This window comes from Cinclus cinclus, chromosome 9 (genome assembly GCF_963662255.1).
Source record: "Cinclus cinclus chromosome 9, bCinCin1.1, whole genome shotgun sequence".
Classification (NCBI taxonomy): Eukaryota; Metazoa; Chordata; class Aves; order Passeriformes; family Cinclidae; genus Cinclus; species Cinclus cinclus.
In genome coordinates, this window is record NC_085054.1 from 22,786,685 (window position 1) to 22,809,491 (window position 22,807).

Here is a 22,807-nt window from a genome sequence, read left to right on the forward strand (position 1 = left end):
ACTCAAATGTGAAACTGGCACTTCTTTACCCACAGGCTTACCACACCATTGAGAACACTTTCACTCTGGAATATACAAGATGGCAGCTGGGTTCAAACTGAGAACTGCGTGTTCTCTATTGTCACAGGAATCAATAGCATACTGGAAATAAATAAGGAAAAAAAACAAACCATAATGCTGCTGTTTGAATCGCAAGCAGTGTGCACAATATGCCAGATTTACAGAGAGATTTCCCATTCAAACAAACTTCAACAGAAACAGACCACGGGGAAGCAAACTGCATATTGAGGAAAATACCATGGGCACCACTTGCCAAGGATGCTGTGGTTTTACAGTCCTTGCAGGGAGAGGGCAGCACCTTCACTCGAACATCTCGTAGTGGCGCGTTTGCCTCACCCTGGGCACCATATCGATGAGCAGCCTGCAGGGAGAGCACAAAGCATCATGCACAGGCACGGGACAGCCCCAGAACTGAATACATTAGTAGTCATGAATAAAAAAGAGCTCAGGTGGCATAACAGCCTTTACAGTTTTCCAGAACAGTTAGTTTTACAGTGGAAATTGTGATTATATTGACCTATTTAAAGAGTGGTACTCCCCATTAAAATGTTAATTGAATTTTCTAAGTTGGAAAAAAAAAAACAAAACAAACCCACAGTTTCCAGCTGAGGGCTGACTGCAGCCTGGCCAAGGGCTGCTTCTCAACAGGCACAATTCCAACTATGATGCTCCATCTCCCACTTTCTCTTGTGGCAGATAAGCCATTAGAGATAAAGTGCAGAATTCAGGTTAGATTCCATGCAGTCAAGTGAAATTGTGGCAGCAATGAAGTGCATGGCAGAGCTTCATTTGATTTTTTATTCTGTTTCTGGTGTGAATCAAGAAAGCATCTTAAAACTCAAGAGAAACAGCATTTGAAACATGAGTAAGAACCTTCAGTTCAGAAGTTGCCAAAGGTAGGGCTGGGACAGAAATCAGTAGCAAGATCCCTCTTTAAATTTGGGCACCTCTCCTTTAATTCAGACTTCCTTTGGCAAAGCAGTGCTCAGAAATGTGCCGTAAATGCAAGGACTTATTTTATCCATCATTTGTGGTTGTTTTTCAAATACTGTACTTCAGGTATACAAAAATCTAAAATTATTCTGGCTTCTTTTTAAGTCCTGGTTGCTTTCCAGCTGGTGGGGGGAGGAGGGGGACCACATCCTTTCCACACACTCTGCTCCAGATTTGGCTGCTAGTCTAAAAAATTCCAGTGACTGATTTCACTGGAATTACCTAAACTCTTAAAGGCTACGACCTCCTAGCTCTCAGGGCCAGCCCATCTGCTGGACACAGGGCCCTTCCTGCTCCCAGGAGATACTCACTTGATTCCATAGGCAGATATTGTAAGTCCAATTAACACTCCTATACTGCCATCCAGGTACCAGACAGAAGAATTGTGTTTAAACACTTCTGCACTAAGAAGGATGGAAAATCCCATTATTCCACCTACAAGAGAGTTGAAACCTAGAAGGGGGGGAAAAATAATTAAAGGATGAATGGCAGGAGCTCATGGAAGGGAAAATGGTTTTGTACAGTAACCTGTCAAAGACATCTCTCAGAGTTTTTATCCCATTCCATATATTTATTTATTTACATGCTTGGCACTACTGCTTAGAGCTGCAGACATTGCTGAAGACATACAGGATAATCCTAGCCATATTTTCCATTTATGCTTTAGTTATACCACAGCAGCTTCTTATCTACTATTTACAATTTTAATGAACACCCTTTAAAAAAGATTCCTTTTTTTAACCCTTTCTCTTTTTCTCCAAGACTGTCCCTTCAAAATTCTAGAACGGCTTTTGAGAAACATAAAGCTCCTTTTCATTCCACTCCTATTTGAGTGATTATTGACTTGGGGTTTTCTAAGCCATTCCTTGTGGTTTTTTTAACTCCAAATTCCCTGTTTCTGATTTTTTCCATAGTAACCCAAAAGATAGCCCTGTTGTTTTACACAAAAAAGTCACTGAGAATGCATTAACTTGGTAGATCTGTACACTATTTAACCTAGATAATAAATGAAATATCAAACTTGAAATATTCTATATTGCTTGCTAAGTCAGCTCTAGCCAGCTACTATTTGCAGAACTTAGCCAAGTTTTTGCAATTCCCCACGACTGCCAACAGTGATACACCTGACACTTGTTCCTGAGTGTCTCCTTTGATCCACACCTCTCACAGCCAGTCTTTGTTCATTTATACTGCTAGCACATGCTGAAATTGTGTATATTGTGTCTATAAAGTAATAATTAGAAATTTAAACCAGTGTTACTTCCTGTGCTCCAGTATAATTTGGAATCCATCAGCACAATATGCAAAAGAATAAAACATTTTCATGCCATTATTGGCTGATGGTTCCAGATTATTTAAAAGCTACTTACAAAGGAAATTGTTTTCCCTTCCTGACTCTCATTTAGCCAAACTTTTCTTTGCTGATGTGGCAGGAAATCATGTAATGGCTGCAGGTATTAATCCAGACACTGTTCTAAGCGTAAGGCCAGCATAGGAAAAAACAGGTGGCTAAATCTGGGTAGGAAACAGGTACCTAAAACCTACAGGGAAGTTGGCTGACATCACTGACTGTCCCAGAGTTGTCCTCTAAGATGTCACAAAATTCAAGGCAGGAAATGGCTATTTTTATTATCCAAAAGGCCAAATGCTTTTGCTATAAACAAACTGTACAAATTACATTTTGCCTCATTAGGATTCATACATCTAGGCTCTAGACATATTGCTGTATAGCCCTTCTCTAAAACAAAATTATTCTAAAAAACAATTGTTAGTAGAGGTTGACATGCATAAACGAGAATTTGCTGTTCTGAAAATAAACCTATTTTTTGGGAAGAAAAATTCATGCTTCTTTTACTCAAAACAGTTTGTTGGTCTGGAGCCAGGGATCACAGGAGGTAAATTAGCAGGAAAGAGAAAACACTAAAAAAAGATATGCAAGGGGCTGCTAAATCTGTCTCAGCTGCTGAATCACATTGTCTCTTCCTGATCGTTAATAAATCAAGTACATATGTAAATATATCTTGTGAAAGCAGATATTTAACCATGCATGTAAAGATCAGCCTCCTACATTTTCTAAATTTTCTAAAGTAGTTCTGAAGGGGAGAAGAAAGATAAAAACCAGGCTGAGGTAATCGTATACTTTTTTCCCTAATTTTTTTAATCAAAGAATGAGCAGTGCTTTCTCAGAAGCAGTGTCATTAGCATGAGGATGTAATTATGGGGAAAGAAATTTCTCTGTCATACAGGAGAACAATTCAGAGCTGGAGTTATTTAGGAATTTTCAGTTAATATTTTGGCTGAATAAACCACTCTGTTTGAAAACTAAGCTACATTTTTTTAAAGGGAGGGTTCATCATTTGCCTGCCTAGGCAGAGTTCTGAAATGGTCAGTGTGTCCCACTTCCACCCTGGCAGTGCAGGAAGCCAGACTCACTGGGCTGCAGTTCCCAGCATCCTTTCCAGAATCCTTTTTGCACATTGGAGATATTTTTGTTTTAAAATGTCTAGAGTGGCAGAGCCCATTGGAAAGAATAAGACCTCTGAGCTGCAGGTCTGTTGGGAGACAATCCCAAACACAGGGAGGAGTAGCTTAGTTGTAACCCACTCACTGCTATTCTGATGCCTTTTTTGATTCCTTCACATTTAAAATATAAATACTCATTAAGAATTTATAAGCAGGATGATAGAGATATTCATAATACAATCAAAATTACAGTATTATGAAATTATAGTGTTATGATTCACAATACTATCAAAATGATAGAGATATTCTTGATGTGTTATCACACATCAAGAAAAAATATAAATATGTTTAATTTGCTTAAAATAAAAGCAAATTTGATATATCTCTAGAGTAAGCTGGAAATTGAATTGCCTTTAAGTGAAATCTTTAGCAAAGAGCAAAATAATTTAGGTACCATGACCCATGAATCATGAACACCTACAGTGTCTGTTTACTGAGTGTTTCAAACTGCCCTGGCAGATAAAAGCTGGGAGGATTTGTAGGGGGCTGTGAAACTTCTGCCATCACTGTGGCCTCACCTGGGCAGATCCCTGGGATTTCTGAGGATTCAGAAGCTTGAGCTTTGTTAGTAAGAGGAATATCCAGACCTGCTTTTAAAGCATGGTTTTAAACCTACCTTTAAGCCCACAAACAGGCAGGTGCTGCACAGCTTGGCTGATGCAGTAGGGGCAGTGATGCATCCAAAGATGCAGTGCAGGAGATCCACGCTGTGCCAGACCCCGGCAGGGCCAGAGGAGGCTGGGGCAGGGAAGGGTTTTGTTTCACACCTGCCCTGCTCCAGCAGCTCTGCTGAGTGGCAGGGAAAGCACTGTGGTGACAAATGTCACCAAAGGGGGTACCTGTGGATGCTGGTGATGATCCCTGCTCAAGGCAGATGGCATTTCTGCAGCAGACTTTGCTTCATTTGAACTTTCAGGATTTTACCAGGCAGAGGCAGTGAGGAGGGGGGTGACTTAATGAAAGCTCTCTAAATTGGTGTCATATCTCCCTGCTGCAGCCTGACCTCTGACTAATACACCTCTAACCCATTCTCTCTGCTCTACCTCTAACTCTCTGTTATTGTTTACTATGCACACATTCACTGTTTGGCTTCCACCAGACATTCCCATTTCAGCTGAGCTCTCTGTGCTAGAGGCCACTGGTACAACAGACTGTTCTAGGGTTTGGGGTTTTTTTCCCATTTCTCAGTGGCTGGCTTATTTCAATGCTCTGTCATAGCTGTCATCATGCAGGGTCCCTGGAAAAGTCTATAAAAGCAGCAGGATTAATGTCACACTCACCATCAGTTATCAGTGCTCTGCTTGTAAGGACCTTTCCCAGCATAAATTTGATTACTGCCAAGACGGTGCAAAGGATTCCACTTAGAACAGAGACACTGTACAGAAAATCATCCTGGGAAAAAAAAAAAAAAAAAAAAAAAAAAAAAAAAAAAAAAAAAAAAAAAAAAAAGCCAGACATTAATATGTCTTCTGGTCCTGTCCCACCTATTAAATGACAAATAGTACTAATTACTGTGCAATTATTTGTGCTGAGAAACACAACCTGAGATCAAGGTTTCCTACCTTACAACTTCCACAACAGATGGTGCTTATTTTGCTTTTATTGTCACCTGCAATTACTTTTGCAGCCATAATTAATGACACTTCCAATCAACAAATTGTGAATTGACCCCACCTCCTCAGAGTCAGGAGGTTATATTTACCTGTGGGGCTGGATGCAGACTGCCAGGTCATCCAATGCCTAATGCCAGCAGTAATGAAGTCCCCACAGGCAGGAGGAAAGCTTGAAAGTAGAATCCCACTTACCAGACCAATATTGATTCTTAGTGTAAGAAATAACCATTTAATGTTGCTTCTGATTCTGGGCTCGCTTTGATTTTGTTTCATTTCCTTTTCCAAAAGTCTGGTCCAAGCTATATCCATATCCAATGCTGATGTGCAAAGGTTTAGCTCTTTCATAGAAAAAAAATTTTTTCATAGACTTCCATTTCACAGAAACATTCCCATTGCTTAATTTGTACATGAAACATGGGAGAGAGCTGTGTGTCAGTGCAGGGCAAAGAAGAGTTAGTTATTACTCTTTGACACTCATCAGGAGCCTCCCACCCCTTCCTGCTGACTGATTTGTGTTTGGTTGGGCTGGAAGGACTCTCCTGGGTGCTGGCATGCTGCAATAAGATGCCTCAAGGGAGTCCTTGTGCCTTCTTCCCTCTGAGGTACATCAGCCCAGGGGCTGCAGAAAAACCCAAGGCTCTCAGCCTGCCTGCCACCTAACCACAGAGCTTTGAGTTAAATTCATTTATTACTCTTGATAGAAGCTTGAATTTAAGATGTTGCAACAGCAGTACAAATAAAGGAAATAGCAAGAATTCTTTTTTAATTTGTATCTGCAGGTTTAAGTGGGCCAGTGCCACTGGGACCCTGTTCCTTATTAAAACACTCCAGCAAAAGTCTCCTTTGGTACCAAATATTGTCATGATGATTCATCATCAATTCCATCCACTGTTATTGCTTTAGCAGCAATTTGAAACCCAAAGAAATCATAAAATGGTTTTGAAAGCTGCTTAGGAAGATTGGGACTTAGATTACTGGTATACTGTACTCGTATCCCTAAATAAATAATTCAATATTTTTATAAAATTTTGTATGTCATATAATTTTGAAAGTCTACTCACTCTCAATCATGAGCTCCTTCTCTCTAGACCTGGTACAATATTAACAATATTAAGACAAAATGCACTGAGGGAAAGAGAGTAAAATAGAATCAATGGGAACACAGAACTCAAGTACTGGGTAAAGGTAAGATAAAAAGCATTTGAAAAGTTATTTTAACAGAACAACTTGAAAACAATCCAGGCAATTTCTGAGTGCTAGGGAAGGACTAAGGAAATAGTGGCAATATTTGGTTATTCTCAGTCTAACAAGGAAAGTTGGGAACTCTCAGAAGGTCTGAAGTAACAACAAAGCTTCAAAAGTATGGACAAGCTCTGCCAAAACCACTCAAAATTTGAGATCTTTGTCAAAACTATGCCTCTAATTTTTATGCATCTTTCTCAAAAATGTGTATTTTCAGTGCCCAAAGACTTCATTTTGATAGCCTAACAAGTTCTGATTAGTTAATCTCATCTCATCACATCATCATCTTTTAGCTAATATTTAATATACAGCACAAGTATAAGGCTTCAGAATAATCTGAAGTAAAATTGGTTGCTGTGCTCCACCAACATTTCTCTTGTGTCTCACTTGGCACAAGGACTCATTGCTCAATGACTATATGAGATCCCTCATTTCCCCAGCACCTCACAAACCCTCCCAAGACTCTCTGATTCCTCTCAGGCATCCCTACCTCTTAAGTTTGCCTTTCCCCTCAGGGAAGCACAGGATTTGTCACCAGGACAGAGCTGAACACAGCAGAGGTGACAGCATAAATCACTTTGCTATTGACAGTTTTGTCATTGTCAGCTTTGGGATGACAAAATGCACTTTTCCTACACCTGAGAAATCCTTGGGAATCCACTGGAAAACCATTACAAGTTGACATAGTCTGGAAAAAGTATAGGGATCACAATACAAGATGTTTTGAAAATTATTTGAGAGATGTTCAAAATTCCAGTTATTGATTCAGAATTCTGAAAATGCTATGCCTCATTCCCTGTGCTATCACACCAGGCTTCACTCAATTTATTTAGAACTTTTTTTTTTTTTTTTTTTTACCTTGTCATGGCATTCCACAAACTTTTGGGGTGAATTCAGGGTTTGTGCTGCACATCACTACAATCACAGTATGTGGAAATACATCTTGCAATTTGTTCTGCTGTACACTCATGATCAAAATGAGTCTAGATATGCTACTGGAAACCAAGAATTACCTGAATGTCATACAGATTTCTGAATGAAGTCATGAATTGCTGGACAGGCTTTTTATAGAAGATACATATTCAGGATCTAGAAATTGTTCCTAAATTTGCAGTTTTACCTTTTTTTTTTTTCCCCCACCAAGTCACACAGGACAAGCTCATTTTGTTGCCAATACTAATCTGATAACCACTGGTGAAGCAGAAAACCCGACAAATCGAAGCTCCTTCGTTATCACTGTGGACGCAAGAAAGGGAAGAAATTAAAGAGCCCTGCTCTGAATGCAGAGGCTTAGGCTGTGCCAGGCAGATTTTCGGAAGGCGATATTCCCGGTTTTATCTCTGACCAATACCCAAAACCAGCGGCTCCTGCTGTGTGCAGCTCTGGGCAGGAGCCACCGGGAGGCGGCAGATCCCGCACGAACCGAGCGCGGCTGGGAGGGACAAACTCAAGGGGAAAAAAATCTTTGAAACTCTCTGTTTTCAGTACTTCTCTGTGCTCTCTGGGTGTCCAGGCATTCCAGAGCTGGAAGGAGAAGAGTGAGGCTATTTGCTGCTTCCAAGAAGCTTTTGTGGGTGCGACAGATCAGCCCAAAGTGAGGATGCCCAGCAGCATGGACAGCCTGGCTGCTTCCTGAGCAGGTAAGGATGGGATGGGAGGGGAGGGGAGGGGAGGGGAGGGGAGGGGAGGAGAGGAGAGGAGAGGAGAGGAGAGGAGAGGAGAGGAGAGGAGAGGAGAGGAGAGGAGAGGAGAGGAGAGGAGAGGAGAGGAGAGGAGAGGAGAGGAGAGGAGAGGAGAGGAGAGGAGAGGAGAGGAGAGGAGAGGAGAGGAGAGGAGAGGAGAGGAGAGGAGAGGAGAGGAGAGGAGAGGAGAGGAGAGGAGAGATCTCAAAACTTTGCCTTGGCACTATTTTTCTGCCAAGAAGGTTTAGGACAGCAGGATTCAATGAATCCAGCCAAAGGAAGGCTGCCGTGGGCCAAGTGCTGGGCTGGAGCAGGGGTGTCCAGCCCTGGGACATGCGAGTGCCAAACACACTCTGCTGCAGTGCCCTGGGCTGTAGAGGGTTAAACACATCACCCCCAAGGCTGTGAAATGATTCCCATTAAACCAACTCAGCCTTTGGAGAGACGAAGAAAAGAAAAACCATAATGGAGATCTAAATTAATAAAATAAGCCAGGCCATCTGGCACCATGTCCCTCCGGATCTTGCCGCAGCCCTGCCCTCTCCGTAGCCCTTGCCTTCCCATCTGACAGTCATTAGGAGCACAGAGCACATCTAGCCAGGCTAGATGTCCTAGGTGTCATTTTCATTAAAGCAGCAGCAAATTATGGCAGATGATAAAAATTTAAATTCTGATCATTTCCATATGATAAAGGCTTCCCAGTGTGGTAAATAAAGCACCTTCCTTTTCCATTTCTTTTCATCACATTCCCTCACTGCTACCACATTGTACATGAGACCATAATTAAAGCACACCTATATCTGATTCGGTGGTTTCACGTATAGACCAGTGCTGTACATAAAGCAAAGTGCCCATCCTGGGTTGCCTTCTCATCACACAGCACTTTAACAGCTACAACGTCCCTACTTAAGATTTATTTTAGGACAGGTTTTTTTACTGTGGTTTTATGATTTCTTTCCCAGAAGAAAGCTTTCCTAGGAATAAAATCTTTTCCTCTTTTACCATTCCTAAGAAAAGAATAATAGAAGTCAGCAGGCAGCTTTCCTCCATTTTATCCAAATACATTGCTCCCAGCTGTGCAGTTGAGAAGAGGGGGTTGCAAAATTGTCCCAACAGTTCTGTCCCTGCTTTCAAGGATTTCACTAAAAGGAGCAGTAATCTTATGGTTTAAGAAAAAGTTTGTTGTTTTTTGTGTTGCAACTTTGATCTCTTCCTGAATCTACTGTAGAAAGTAGAAAAAATAAAAGAATATCACACCAGATTCTTTGGTGCTTGGCTTATTAAGTAGAAATATTTTAACCCTATTCCCAGCCTAAGTCCCAGCTGATTTGTGTTCCTATTTTTTCCCTAGAATGCATATTGTTAATTCTGACCCTAAAACTTGGCCCTGATTTCAAATATTATTTCTACCATCTTCTCTAGGCCCACTCTCCTTTAGTTACAGTCCTTCTACTTCTGAGACGTAAAAATGTTCTCATTTCACCTGCATTGTACAGTTTGGAGTCAAAAGATATTCACTGGTATGGGAGGAAGCTCCATCCTTCCTTGGTCACTCGTTCTCCTGCAATTCCAGGACAAGCTGCTTCTCCCACCCCAGCAGCTGCAGGCTTCCTTGCACTCCTCTGCCATCCCCTTGGCTTCCTCTCTGAACCAGCCAAAAGTTCCTCCACACTCCTCCAGGAGCTGGGAATGACTGGTACTGCCCTTTTCATGCCATTTTTTCCCTTTCCAGAGAACTTGGTGTCTCACAGGGTTTTGCCTCTCCTCTGCTGAGCCTGGCTCCTCTTGGCTGAGGAGGTAGGGATGTGTTTCTGGAATGCTACAGATGGTGTTGGCAGGAGCGAAGTCATGGCTGGCCCAAACTGAACTGAGCTTGTGTTGTTAAATATTAATTTTGCCCGTCTCTGCAACTCACCATCTGTTTCCTGGATGCCAGCAATGACCCTTCTTCAGTCCAGGTGATTGGTGACCATCCTCCCCAGCACCTGATGGGTTCTGCTCCTGCCCTGCTCCCCCATCCCTACCTGCACATGCTTCCCACAGCCTCCTGCTCCTCCAGCAGCTGCCAAGTCATCTGGGCACACTGGGATCACTAAAAGCCTCTCTGCAGAGCATGTTACTCAGTCAAAAATTACTCCTTCTTCTTCCCCTGAACAATTATGTTAAAATATAGAGAGCAACAGAGATGTTTCTAATACAAACACTTAAAAAAATAAGTCCAAATCTCTATCACACTTTCTCCCAAGAAATAAATAGTTTATGTAATCAGTCTAAAGGGAGCTCCTGGGAAGTCAGAGGGTCTCTCTCACTAGCAAACTTCAAAAGGGATCAGCTTTAATTGCACTTTACTGTCAGAAAACAAACCAACAGCCCAGTCTCTGACTCAAGCAGGAGACAGTCTCTTCACACAGAGATACAAAGATCCATTATTGATACCAAAAAAAATCTTATGAATGTTTAAACTTGTCTTTGGTGGACAAAGCAATTCCACAGCACAGAATGCTTTTTCAAGAAACAGATAACAAAGACAGGCAGTGCTGAATGTCATGGCAAGGCACAGGGGCTGGGAACCAAGGGACTGGGGGCAGCAGAGAACTCTCTTGGATGACCTCAGAGCTCCTGCAAAGGGTCTGCTTTACTATTAGATCAGCATGCTTCCCTTTCTCCCAGAATTCATCCACACTGTTTTACACCAAAGTTATGAAACATAAATCAAAATTGTATTTGTCCACCTCAGAAGAGCGAGACTGATTTTTCTGATAAGAAGGCAGCCAAGACCAGCAATTCATTCCACATCAGCCACCAAGCAGGGAGCAGCCACCAGCTTTCCTTTCTCATCCCCGTATGGTAAAATCTGGAAATGAGGCTTTCCACCTGAGCAAAGAATGATGTGTAGTAGCTGATACATTTGCCCTATCTTCAATTCAAATATCCACAACATTCTCAACAACCTGCAAGAAGCACATGTGTTTTAGGCCAAACTCCAAACCATACATAGAAAAAACAATTATAAAGCAGTATTCTGATGTATAATTAATGTATATGATGCTTTGATTTGAAATGGCAAGCAATAAATTATATATGAGGTTTAGAAATGTATGGGTAAACATGCATAAGGACATATGTGTATATAACCATCAGTGTTATTTGTTATGTTGCTACTGGCCTATAATTTAACTGCTGACATTGTTGAACATATGTTTATGGTGTACTTATTTTAAACTATTAAACCAATAAATCAGTTAGAACTCACAAAGCTACACTGTGCCACCCCTACCTTCCTTTTTCAGCTGTAATCAATAATATACAATAGAATAACATATGGCCTAATTTTTCAAGAGATTTAATTTACAAAAGCATTGGGGCACCACATGAGATGGGCTGCACGTCCTTCATACACAAACTGATTATATCTTTCCTTCTTTGTTCTGCAGGAAATGTCACAAATATGGCATGATGCTTGCTTACTCTTGCAAAAACGTGTCCTTTGCCATACTAATGAGGACAAATGCCAAACTGCATTGACATTACATGTGTTATACTATTACCCAGGGAAATGCAAGCAGTAACTGAATAGTAAATGGATATTGATTTACAACCCCAGGTGAAATTGAAACAGTCTTTCTCAGTGTGGTTGGGTTGGGTTTTTTGAGCCTTCTTTAAGAACCAAGAAAAGGCCTGCAAATTTTTTGTGGCAACAGTCAAAATAAAGCACATCATTCACATACAAATTATATTTGTACTACCCAAGAATATCTAGTAATTGACATGATGAAGGTAAAGGGGCAAATGATGAAGGGTTTTTTATCACAGAGCTGGCAAGCAGTAACAGCAGCAAAGCAAGCACAAAACAATGCTCAAAACCTACACTCAAGGATTTTTTGATTCCTTTCTCAATATATTAATAAAATGTCAAAAATCATGAAAATTTACACAGAAATCCAAGCATGATGTCATCAACAGTATGCAAAATCATTATTCCTTCTTATTTGTAGTAAAATGCATGTGTACCAAGTCCTCAGGGACAGCACTGGCTGTGGATATTGCTCTCTGAAACATCAATAAAGGAATGGTAATTCCTTCCCCTACTGGGAATTGTCTTATTATGGCTAACACAGGTTGCAGAACAAATGCTGAAAGTAACAATGAGGGAAATATTCTGAATCTCATATCTGGGGGAAAGGGAACCTCAGTAAATTATTTCTGAGCCAACAAGAAATTACTAGATTTTAGGTCCAACACTCATCATTGTTGGGGGAAGAGAAAAAAAAAAAAACATCTTAAATTACATGATCTGAGAAATAGTTGTTTAAAATTAACCTGAAGAGTAAATAAAAATGAAGACTTTCTCTTCCAACTGTCAATTACTGATTAGCTTCTTAATTCAGGTGTATTGAACAGGAGCTAAAATTATCTGAAATTTTAATTCCAAGCACTCCAGGAAGAGCAGCTGGCCTACTTCATCTAACACTTTCAGCAAGTGCTGGAACAAAGGAAAAAAAGAAAAAGAGAGAGGGGGAACAAAAAGACAAAGATTTGGTTGGCGAAAAATATTTCCATAGGGAAATTCCATAATATGAAACTGAAGTAATAACGGCAGCATGTCATGTTGAAGCAGGCCCATACAGAATAAATATTCCCAGCTAAATAAAAAAATTCCCAGGTATATAAAAAAAAAAGAAAAATAGGACAAGAACACAGAAAGAACTGGAATTTGCAGCTGCAAGGCTCCCACAATGGCACATCCCTCTCTTCTATATAAAACATGTTCTTTTTGGGTTTTGCAATCTTTCCATATTTTTTGAGTCTAATAGTGTCACTGAAAAATCCTGGGAAGGGCTGGGGACAGAGTGTGGGCTCTAAAAAGCTCCTGTACAGGAATCTTACCCAAAAACCAAAGCATTCTAGAGGTAAAAGAGTAGGAGAGAAACAGAAAGATTTCCTTCCAAACCAACGTATTCCATGCAAGAGGAAAATGTCAACACATCTCTAAATTCTCAAAATGAGGAAGCTTTAATTAAAAATATTTTTAGGCAAGTGAGAGTGGAGGTCATAGCTCAATAAAGTGACTGGTGTGTCAGGCAAATCCCCTCTGGAAGTGACATGAAAACTCTATTCTCTTCATTTACTCCTCTCTCCAAGAATCAGAGCCCCATCATACATTTTTTAATGTTCACAAAATAATGTAAAAATCTTCCAAAAATGTGGGAGAAAAAAAGATCCGTTCCACTTCTCACTGCGTATATTCAATATTGGCATTTTCCAGCCCTCTTGGACAAACAGATCCCTTCAGCTGCAATATTTCTCCTACATCTACCTTATCATCAACCCTGAAATTCATGACTTCATTAAATAATTCATTTCAAAACATACACTCTTCCATAGATCATTGTTGAAGAATACTGCTCTACATCACAAATACCAAAAACATTGGCATAAGGGATTGTGTTTTGAACAGTGAGGATTAATATGAAAATGAACTTTTTCCAACAGTTAAGAGATGTATAATTAATACAAATACAGAATTATATAGTAAGTTCATAATTAGCAGCTCTCCTGACACGGAATATCATTTTTCAGGGCAGGCTTCTTTTTAATTATAATTTAAAGTCCTGTGCAAAGGCAAAATCCTAAGTTTACCTAATAATGACAATTTCTGGATGTGTTGCTAACTGCAGGAAATGAAATGTACAGTTAAAGTTCTCCAAAAATATCATTTCAGTGCTAAACAGTAATTTGCAAAAATGAACATATTGCATAAATCCCTGGTGACCCTTATCCTTTGAATTCTGTGGGCTCTCCAGGCTTCCTCATCTAAAGATGGAGATCAAATTTAAAAGAAAGGCATGAAGAAAGTCACTGAAGACCAAATTTGAGCCTTTTGGACAAGTAGGGCCATGGTTGCTGTTGCATTTAGGAAACACACACACTACCAGAGCTAAAATTCCAAACAAACACTTATCATTAAACTCATCCAAGCAATTTTAAACTGATTAATCTACCTAGTCATTCATATCCTGCCTTATAGGCTATACCAAAGTTAACTACATATCAAGCTAGGGAGCCAAAAGGAGCAATACACTACTTCTGTGTTTCCTAAGGTTGTGAGGCATTCAAAAGAATTACAAAATGACTGCCTGTGGTGAAACCTTGTGTTGTGACACAGTACTACCTACTGTTTAATTTTACCTGAGACACAGCAAGAGGTAAAACAAACAAGAAGCAGAAAAGGAAGGGGGAAGCAATATCAAGAAATACATAAAGTCAGGAGCTCTAACTGTCCTCCCTCCTCTGCCAGTGCAGATCAGGAGTACTGTCATTCACAGGGTTTCAACAAAATTACATTCAGCATGGAATAAAAGAGAATTCAAATGGGTGACTGGAAAATGTCTGACTGAGCTAACCATGAGCTCCTGCCCTGTAAATTGAGCAGCACCCCTCTGCAGTCTAACAAGATTCTGTGACATTTAAGCCCCTTGCAAAATGGGGAAGTCAAGGTGGAAATGCCATTAATGTGCAGTAAATCTGTCATTCTCTTCCTGGTTCTCTGAATCCTGCTGAGGATTGCCAGACCTGCACCTGAAATCATCATACAAAATGACAACAATACAGAGGACTCCTGTTTCTAAGTGTCCATAAGTGTAAGTAGAAGTGTGTCTGTTCAAAACCTTTGGAAAAGTACTTTGAATCATTTCTTAATCATGTGATTTTAAAATTTTCTCTTATTGCTAATATTTTCATGAAAGCAATTAAGATTCACTTTAAGGACAACAGAATCTATACATCAAAGAATTAATAAAACCTTTCAAATATTTTTTCTTGCTACGTGCATAATAAGAACTCACAGAGACATAACCAGTGTATCTCATATGCAACAAAAAATACAATGACTATAATTGTTCCAGAATTTTTCAAAAGTTACTGACTCTGGTTTTAGGATTTTACTCATAGTTCTTTACAATTAGCAAGCAAATTACCCAGTCTGCCTAATTTCTAAAGTTAAACTTGTCCATATCATCCTATTTTCTCCAAAACTTCTGCAATTGAAAATGAACTCAGAGAAATTATTACAAAGTTCCTGAAGTTTACCAGAAATTAAGACATAGAAAGAGACTTTCTAGCTGAGAACAATGCAGTCAGTCATGTTGCCTTGCAGTATTATTATCATTAAGTTAATCTTTAATGTCCCACATAGAGCAGTGTATTCCAAACCAACTCCATTTGCAGGGCTGACAGTGCCAACTTTATGTTTGGCATCTGAACACCAAGCAACATTTTCCAGTTGGGTTCATGCCACATTATCTCCCTTAGGATTGAAGTCACACAGCTAAAATTTCACAAGATGCTTTAAGAATTACCCACATCTTCAATGACCTTTGCTGCAATAAAGAGCAATAAGGATGTAAACTGTACAAAAAAATCATGCGACTCTGACTCACATGTGAAACTTTTGTTGAGGCACAGATCCTCTTAATCTAGTGCTGAGCTCTTCACCTCAGTTTTAAACCAGTTTGGGACACCAGTGCAGTCACACTACCTTTCCTTGGTCTTAATGTTCTGTTCTTGCTCACACCACGAGGATAATTCCCTGGTCTCAGAACAACAAATTAATATCAAATCCCCGTAACACAGATATCACCACCAGAAAATATTTCATGTCACTATTTTGATGCAAAACTGGTTACTTCAGTGCTATGCAAAATACTATTAACGGAAAACATTGTTCTGTTATTTTTCCAGACATATATCCCTACACTAAAGTCAAATTACATGGTAAGACACTATTGAAACTAGTATCATTAGCAATTAGTTCATCAGTGGCCCAAGAAGTAGAAGACCATGGATAAAGGAGCAGAGGCAGAAACTTCTGATTCCTACTGATGTAATTTGAACAGAATTCCCCTCTACTTAGATGCTGATGATATGGCCTGGGTAGGTGCAGCTTTGCTGGGCACACAATCAATCAACAAAGACCCAAACAACTGAGAAGAATGATTATTTCTGCTTGGAGCTGCTAAGGGAGCAACAAGCAACCTGAAAATCATCCTCACAGTCAGGCACAGCTAGGGCAACTGGAAAGGTTTCTGTTCAACAACATCCTCTTCCCCCAGTTACTTTTAACATTGGTGACCCTTAGGCATTATACCTCACTGGCCATGACTTGCAGCAGTGGTGCTGTCCTCTGAGCCTTCCCATTTTTCACTGCTATTCTGAGTTTGTACAGAGATATTTCATCTGTCACACAACCCTTGCTGAATCCGATTCCCAGGGACATGTTACATCAGTTACATCAGGGACATGTACTGAAAGGCTTTGAAATTAAAATCCTTGCCATGTCGTTTAAGAGACATTGAACAGAAGTGCATCTCTTTTCATCCCATGATCCAGCCTATATTCCAGCCAGGTATGAAAATCCTGTGTGCATGTGGCTTTTACCCTGCCACCAGTCATCCACAGGCTGTGCTTTCCCACACACATCCTTCAAACTGTTAGTAGTTCTTGAGTGCCTAAATGAGTGAGAACAGTCACAGGAAGATTATCCATCAGTACCCTGATACTGTGTCAAATGTAAGCAGTATCCACTCTAAATTCTTCCTATTTGACACAGATTTAGCACATGAAACTGAATCCAAGGCAGCCTGTGACAAGTCTGTAAAAATCATTCTTATATGACACTAAAAATTTAATGGGTTCTTCTATTCAGGGATGCCTTTCTGTAGCTCTGATTCCATATTTTTTTCCGTATTTTTTCACTTAGAAACATTAAAAATGAGGAAGTACAATATGCCTGCAAATCATAAAAAATGTTCACAATCAAAATATGAGACATTTCTCCTTATGTCAGAAATACAGCCCTCTCCTGTAGATAGAACTCGTATAGATGAAAGAGTGATATATAGATGAAACAACTTGTAAATTTTTGTTCCAACTGATAGAATTATTTAGAGCATTTGCCCACAATGGATTAGACTGAGATGTCCAAGTTAATCTGATGTTCACAAAATTGAGTGTTTTAATTATGGTTGTATCCCCCCTTTTATCTTCTCCTTCACTGAGTCAGGACTATACATTTTATTTTCTCACTAAACAGAAGTCAAACTGTAGCCAGTTTGCACTGTTTTGGTACAGACAAGTTTAGAAGTTGTCCCTTAGCTGACCATCACAGCAGGGTCTCCCCTCACCCTTACCTGCCTCCTCTTCAGCCTCACTGGCACCTGCTCCATGCTTGCTCCCCAACCCAGTTCTGTCAAATTGTTTTGGTCGGGTTTAAGTGAAAGTGTTTAAGCTAACCCAGATCATTTTGACAGAACCAGGCTGGTGAATTCCATGTGCTGTAATGCTGGCAAAGCTGAGGAGGCAGTAAATTATGAAGACTGGAAAAGAGGGCAAGCAAAATGCAAAGAGAACATGAATCACCTGCAGTCAAACAATGCACCCAGCTGGGATTTAGTAACGAGCTAACTCATGGGCTGTGCTACTCATCTTCACCCAGATTTCCATAAACTACTGAAAAGAAGCTTCTGGAATTGCCCAGCTCCTTGCAAGTTTCCATGACAGCAAAGGACCCAATAGGTCATCTGCACTAACAGATGGAATTCCATTTTGGCTTTTTTATTTTTCAGCTCTGCCTCCATCTCCTCCTGTCTGAAAGGAAGGAGTTTTGGTTTCTGTCTGGTGCTGTGCTGAGAATGGCACTTGGCAGGGTGAATCCTCAATGTGAAAGGCTGAACACACAACCAGACCAAACTTCACAAAGGCTGAAGACAAAGCTCTGAGTCAGGTTGTGCACACAACAACTGAGCTGGAGCCTCATTTTATCTGAGTACATTAGGAAGAGTCTTGTGGGAGTGGAACCACTGCCAAATAGTTTTCCCAGTGAGCAGCTTGTTAAGATGAGTAGAAGTTTAAATAGCCAGTACTGAAAGGAAGCAAGCAGGACAGGGCAGGGCAGAGCTGAAAGAAAGGCCACTGGGGAGAGCTGCTCTGCAGGCCAGGTAGGGGCTGCTTTCACAGCCAAAAAAAAGCAGAGAGCAGGAGAATAGCTCTTTGTGATGCTCCATGTGAGGCAGCCTAAAAGCCAGCTCTTTCACCCAGCATGCTTCCCTCACCTGTTTCATCCCTGCTACAGCTACATGGCTCTGGAGTTGGAAGCAAGAGCTGGAAGACATTAAAATATAATCCAAAAAATAATTTTTTTCCACACTGAAAATAAAATGCTGAAGCCATTGGAGTAGTAAACTGTGGAAACATTATTCTCATAAAATTCTAGTACATTCATTAAGCCCAGAGATGCCTCCTCTCTGCAAGTGAACTCCCACAGTCCTAGGTAGAAGCTTTAAGTGATTACACTGAGAGAGATTTGGTGTCAAACCTATAAAAACCCATAATTAAAATTCAAAAGTAGACTAAACTCCATCACATAAGTAAAGAAATGCTGCTGGTAGACCAGGGTCAGTATGTGAAACCAGGCAGGACATGCACCTGCTAGAGCTTCACAGAGTTCAGTGGGGCTGTTGAAAGGAGACACTGGGCAGGGCAGGGAGTAAAGAGAGCATTTAAAAGAACAGGAATCACCTTACCACTTCTGGAAGCACCCTCTTCGCAAGATCGTGGATGGCTTTGATCACAATACATATAGATGACAGGAGGAATATGACACCCAAGATAACACAAGCCCTGGGGAAATAAAAAAAAAAGAAAAATACAAAGAAATGTTGAGAAAATATTTGAAGTTGCCAAACCTTCCAGGGTAACAGAAGGTGACAGAATATTAATAATAAAAAAATGTCTTAAGGTGCCAAAGATAGAGGCTTAAATTATAGAAAGAATGAAACATCCAGCTCCTCTCACTTTCTTAAAACCTGGATTATGTATGAGAAAACAGGGCATATCAGATGTTGTTTCTTCCTCTGATGTTTCAGAGAGAAAGACCAGCCACTTCTGCTCCTGGTGATTTATCACAGAGTCCTCTGGAGAAGGACTGTTTCTCTGTGCTTGTTTGTTTTGCTAGGATCTCCCATTAGAAGTAACGAAGGGAACTTCATTCACTTTACCAAGCCAGCAGAGATATTTGGTAAATGTGGTCAGTAGCACAACAGAACCTGGAACAGCAGTTCCCTCCCCTTTCCTCCCCAGTCAGGCATGACATAACTCAGGAACTGGCCCACAAAAGCTGGCTGCCTTGCCTAAGGCCACTTGCTGAGCCAGTGACAGCTTGACACAAGATACGTGAACTTCCTGCAAGGATGCTGCCATTTAATCTGAAAGCCATTCTGAAAGACAAGCTTTTCTATCACCCCAACAGGTTTAAGCCAACACAGCCCCAAATGTGTGAGCTGGAAACTGTTGGTCACACTTCCTGTGGCAATACACACCATTGGATGCCTGTCAAATCCCTTTTCCCCAGCACATCTTTTATTCCCTTCACACTTCTGAGAAAGACTGGCAACCATTCCCTAAGGAGAATGCCCTGACCACTGGCTGGATTTTGCTCCCACATCAGTCAGAGTTTGGGGTTATCTCCGTGAACCTGCCAACCACCCAAGTCTAACAGCAAATATTTTGTATATTTGCCAGCAGATACACAACAACTTCAGCAATCTTGATCTGTTCCTCTTAATCTCCAGCTCAGTTTTACTGCGGCAAAAGAATTCCCATCCACCTACTTACCCAGAAACAGCTAAAGTAGATAGAAGAAAAGGAAGATGGTAACAACAGTGACAAGGGTATTAATAGCAGACAGAAATGCAATCTGAGGTTTGAATCAGCATTCAGTAGTCATATTTAGCAAGCCTAACTTCTCCTTTATATGCTAGCTTTTTGGAATACACAGCAATGCAAAATTCATGAGTACAATACTTTAAACAAAAGGATACATGTTTTTTGTCTCCTTGAGTATATTTATTTATCTGCAAAATCACTAAAACACAGCATTGCACAGTGTCTTCTTTTAATCTCATTTGCTAGAAAGAAACAACTTCTAACTAGATTGAAAATCATACAAAATTCAACTACAAATGTAAAAATAACAAACCTCCAAAAATTAATCTGAGAAACCGTAGTACATAACAAACAGGTTTCAATTGGTTATTGCAAGCATGCTCTACTTTCACTGTACTAGACCACAAAAATTTTAATGCAAGCCAGCTCACTTCCATCTGCTAACAATCACTGCTGCGTAACTGAAGTGTTTCCAACTGCACACGAAGGGTGTTAGTGCCAAGGTGCTTGGCAAATGCAGTTCCATTAATGACTTTCAATTAAATTAGATTAGCAAACTGCCATTTCTAAACAGGCTTGAATCAACTCAGAAGTACCCCTAAAAACTAGTGAAAGAGGAGTGATACAGAAGTGAGGGTTAACTGATAACACAAAGAATTTAACGACAGCCCTGATAGCTTTGTCCTAACCTTTGACTCATCTCCAGCACCTACTGAAGATCATGTCCTTATTTTACAGACATTTCTACCTGAGTTAGTGTCAGAGGTTCCCACTAAGCATCTACTAAATCATTATAAGTTATAATTTGTCCATAAAGCAGAAGAATTGATTGATACACATTTGGCAGGCAACAGAAAATCTCTAATGAACAATGCATGAATCTGGAATCTCCTCCAGTCCCATGTGATACACTGCTTCTAAAAAGAAGGAGGAAGAGAAAATTTAGTCAAAACATTTTAAAACATAGTGGAAAAGCTTTATTTGGTTTTCAGAAAAAAATAAGCTTTCTGAAATCTTTCAGAGTACAGTATAGTTTGAACAATAATAGACTAATGCAGAAAGGACAAGGTGAGGGCATCTCTCTCATATTCAGGCAACAACCAACTTTTAAGTGAACTACAACTCAAACTTCCAAAGTTGTTTTTTGGGGCTTTTTCTTACATCAATGGCATTTGGAAAGCAAGAGTAATTAAAACTACAAGAGAATTTAACATTACAGATTTAACAGTGAAACCACCAAGTCTTTCATTTGCTGTACGTGTTGGTAGCTGATCATGATCTGTCCAAGACACTTCTTGATGTGTTTTTGATGCAGTATTTGTTTGTGAAAATCCAGAAGACCATATGAAATGTAATTCATTGTATTAGAAATTACTTCATCAGTTTTGTCAAATTTGCAGTATTATTTTATCACAGATGAAACACTGTTAAATTGGTTGTACTGTACAGGCATTGAGAATGAAATTATTTAGACTCTCAAAACCATTGAAGACTTTATTTAATTTTGGAGTTTTGGTCACTGCCAGTTCACTTCTAGTGGAATTCAGACACCTGTATAAATCCTAAAAACTAAAGCTTGGATTCTTGGAGTTCTACATCTTGACAATTTTCAAAAGACATTTTCTTGAAAGCAGTATTACAACCCACATACAACCCGTTTATATTTTTACACCCCTATAAATACCCATTTTGTATTTCAGCAGCCCTGGATATTTGCACTCACACCCATCAGAAGCAGATCAGTGTAACTGCATTACAGCACACACAGCTGCCACCTCACCTCTTCCATCACATATTCCCTGTGTGGAGCTCTGATAGACACAATTGTTCATTTTGATGACAAACTTTCACAACTCATAAGGAAACCAGAAAAGGAAATCAATCACTGTAAGCACCTGATATTCTTTTCCTGAATCAAAATTTTGTTGCTTTGCATAAGTCAATAGCTTTTAAGCAAGTAGCTATGAAAAGTACTGAGATTCAGGGACTTCCATTCCACAAACTGTCAATTTTCAAGACTCTATTTAGTAGGTGAGCACTTTTCCCCCTCATTTTATCATAAAATTAATTTCCAAAGGAGAGTAAGTCCAATGATCCAATTCGTTTGCATTTAGCAGATGCAGCAGAACACCCTCCAAATTCATGGATTTAGCCTTAATTCTATTTTATGGTTTGCAATTCTTTGTTATAATTCCCTACAGGTAGTGGTAAGACTAAAATTCTGTAATGCCACCAACATAGAGATTAATCTCACTCAGATTTATATGGTGATTAATCTTCTACATAATGAAGCAATTTTACCTTTATATCATGTCTTGCCACACTAAACACCCTTTCCATGAGTTGACCCCTTTCAGATAAAGAGGCTGCTCCTCCAGGCAAGCAGCAGTCAGATTGATGTAAGACTGCAGGTTTAGAGCCTCAGCTACTTGTTTGGTAACATTTTATAAAAATAAATTGATAATACTAATGAAATTACAAATATATGCTGAATAATGAGCTCTGCTATAAGCTACCTCAAAAGTGATCTGGGAGAAACTGCAGGAGGGTGACTGGAAATGGAGTTTTTCTCATATCAACTGACTGCTATGAAATAGCCAATGCAAGAATTTTCCCTTCTTAATTATCATCTCACTCTCTTTCTGGCAAATCTTTACAGCAACACAGTACCAGCAAGGGTTTGCAATGAAGCCCTTGGTAATGAGTCCTCTCAAGTTAATCTGCCCTCATGCAGCATAGGTAGTACAATAGAATTAAGGATTCAAAAAAAGATTAGTGATGCATACAAATACAATCTGCAAAAATGTGTTAACTTTCTCCAAGCAGATCACAGGCAGTTGTTTCAGGGCAGTGGGGAGGGGAAAGGGTCTCATGCACTTGGTAGATTTTCTGTTACAGCTGGAAATTATTTTACCACCATGCTTCAAGTTCATTAAAATATTGCCTGAAACGTGATGACACCATGTGGAATAA

General features: G+C 39.9%; 1 protein-coding gene across 1 annotated transcript in view; it reads right to left on the reverse strand.

The window, feature by feature from the left end:
- Positions 1 to 360: 360 nt before the first annotated feature.
- TMEM163 (transmembrane protein 163) overlaps positions 361 to 22,807 on the reverse strand; it is an 84,182-nt gene continuing 61,735 nt past the window's right edge. Inside the window, exons 5-8 of the mRNA XM_062498317.1 lie at positions 18,694 to 18,790; positions 4,857 to 4,968; positions 1,365 to 1,506; positions 361 to 421 (exon numbers count right to left, since the gene is read on the reverse strand). Coding sequence (XP_062354301.1) covers positions 361 to 421; positions 1,365 to 1,506; positions 4,857 to 4,968; positions 18,694 to 18,790 — 412 coding nt within the window. The remainder of the gene's footprint in view (positions 422 to 1,364; positions 1,507 to 4,856; positions 4,969 to 18,693; positions 18,791 to 22,807) is intronic.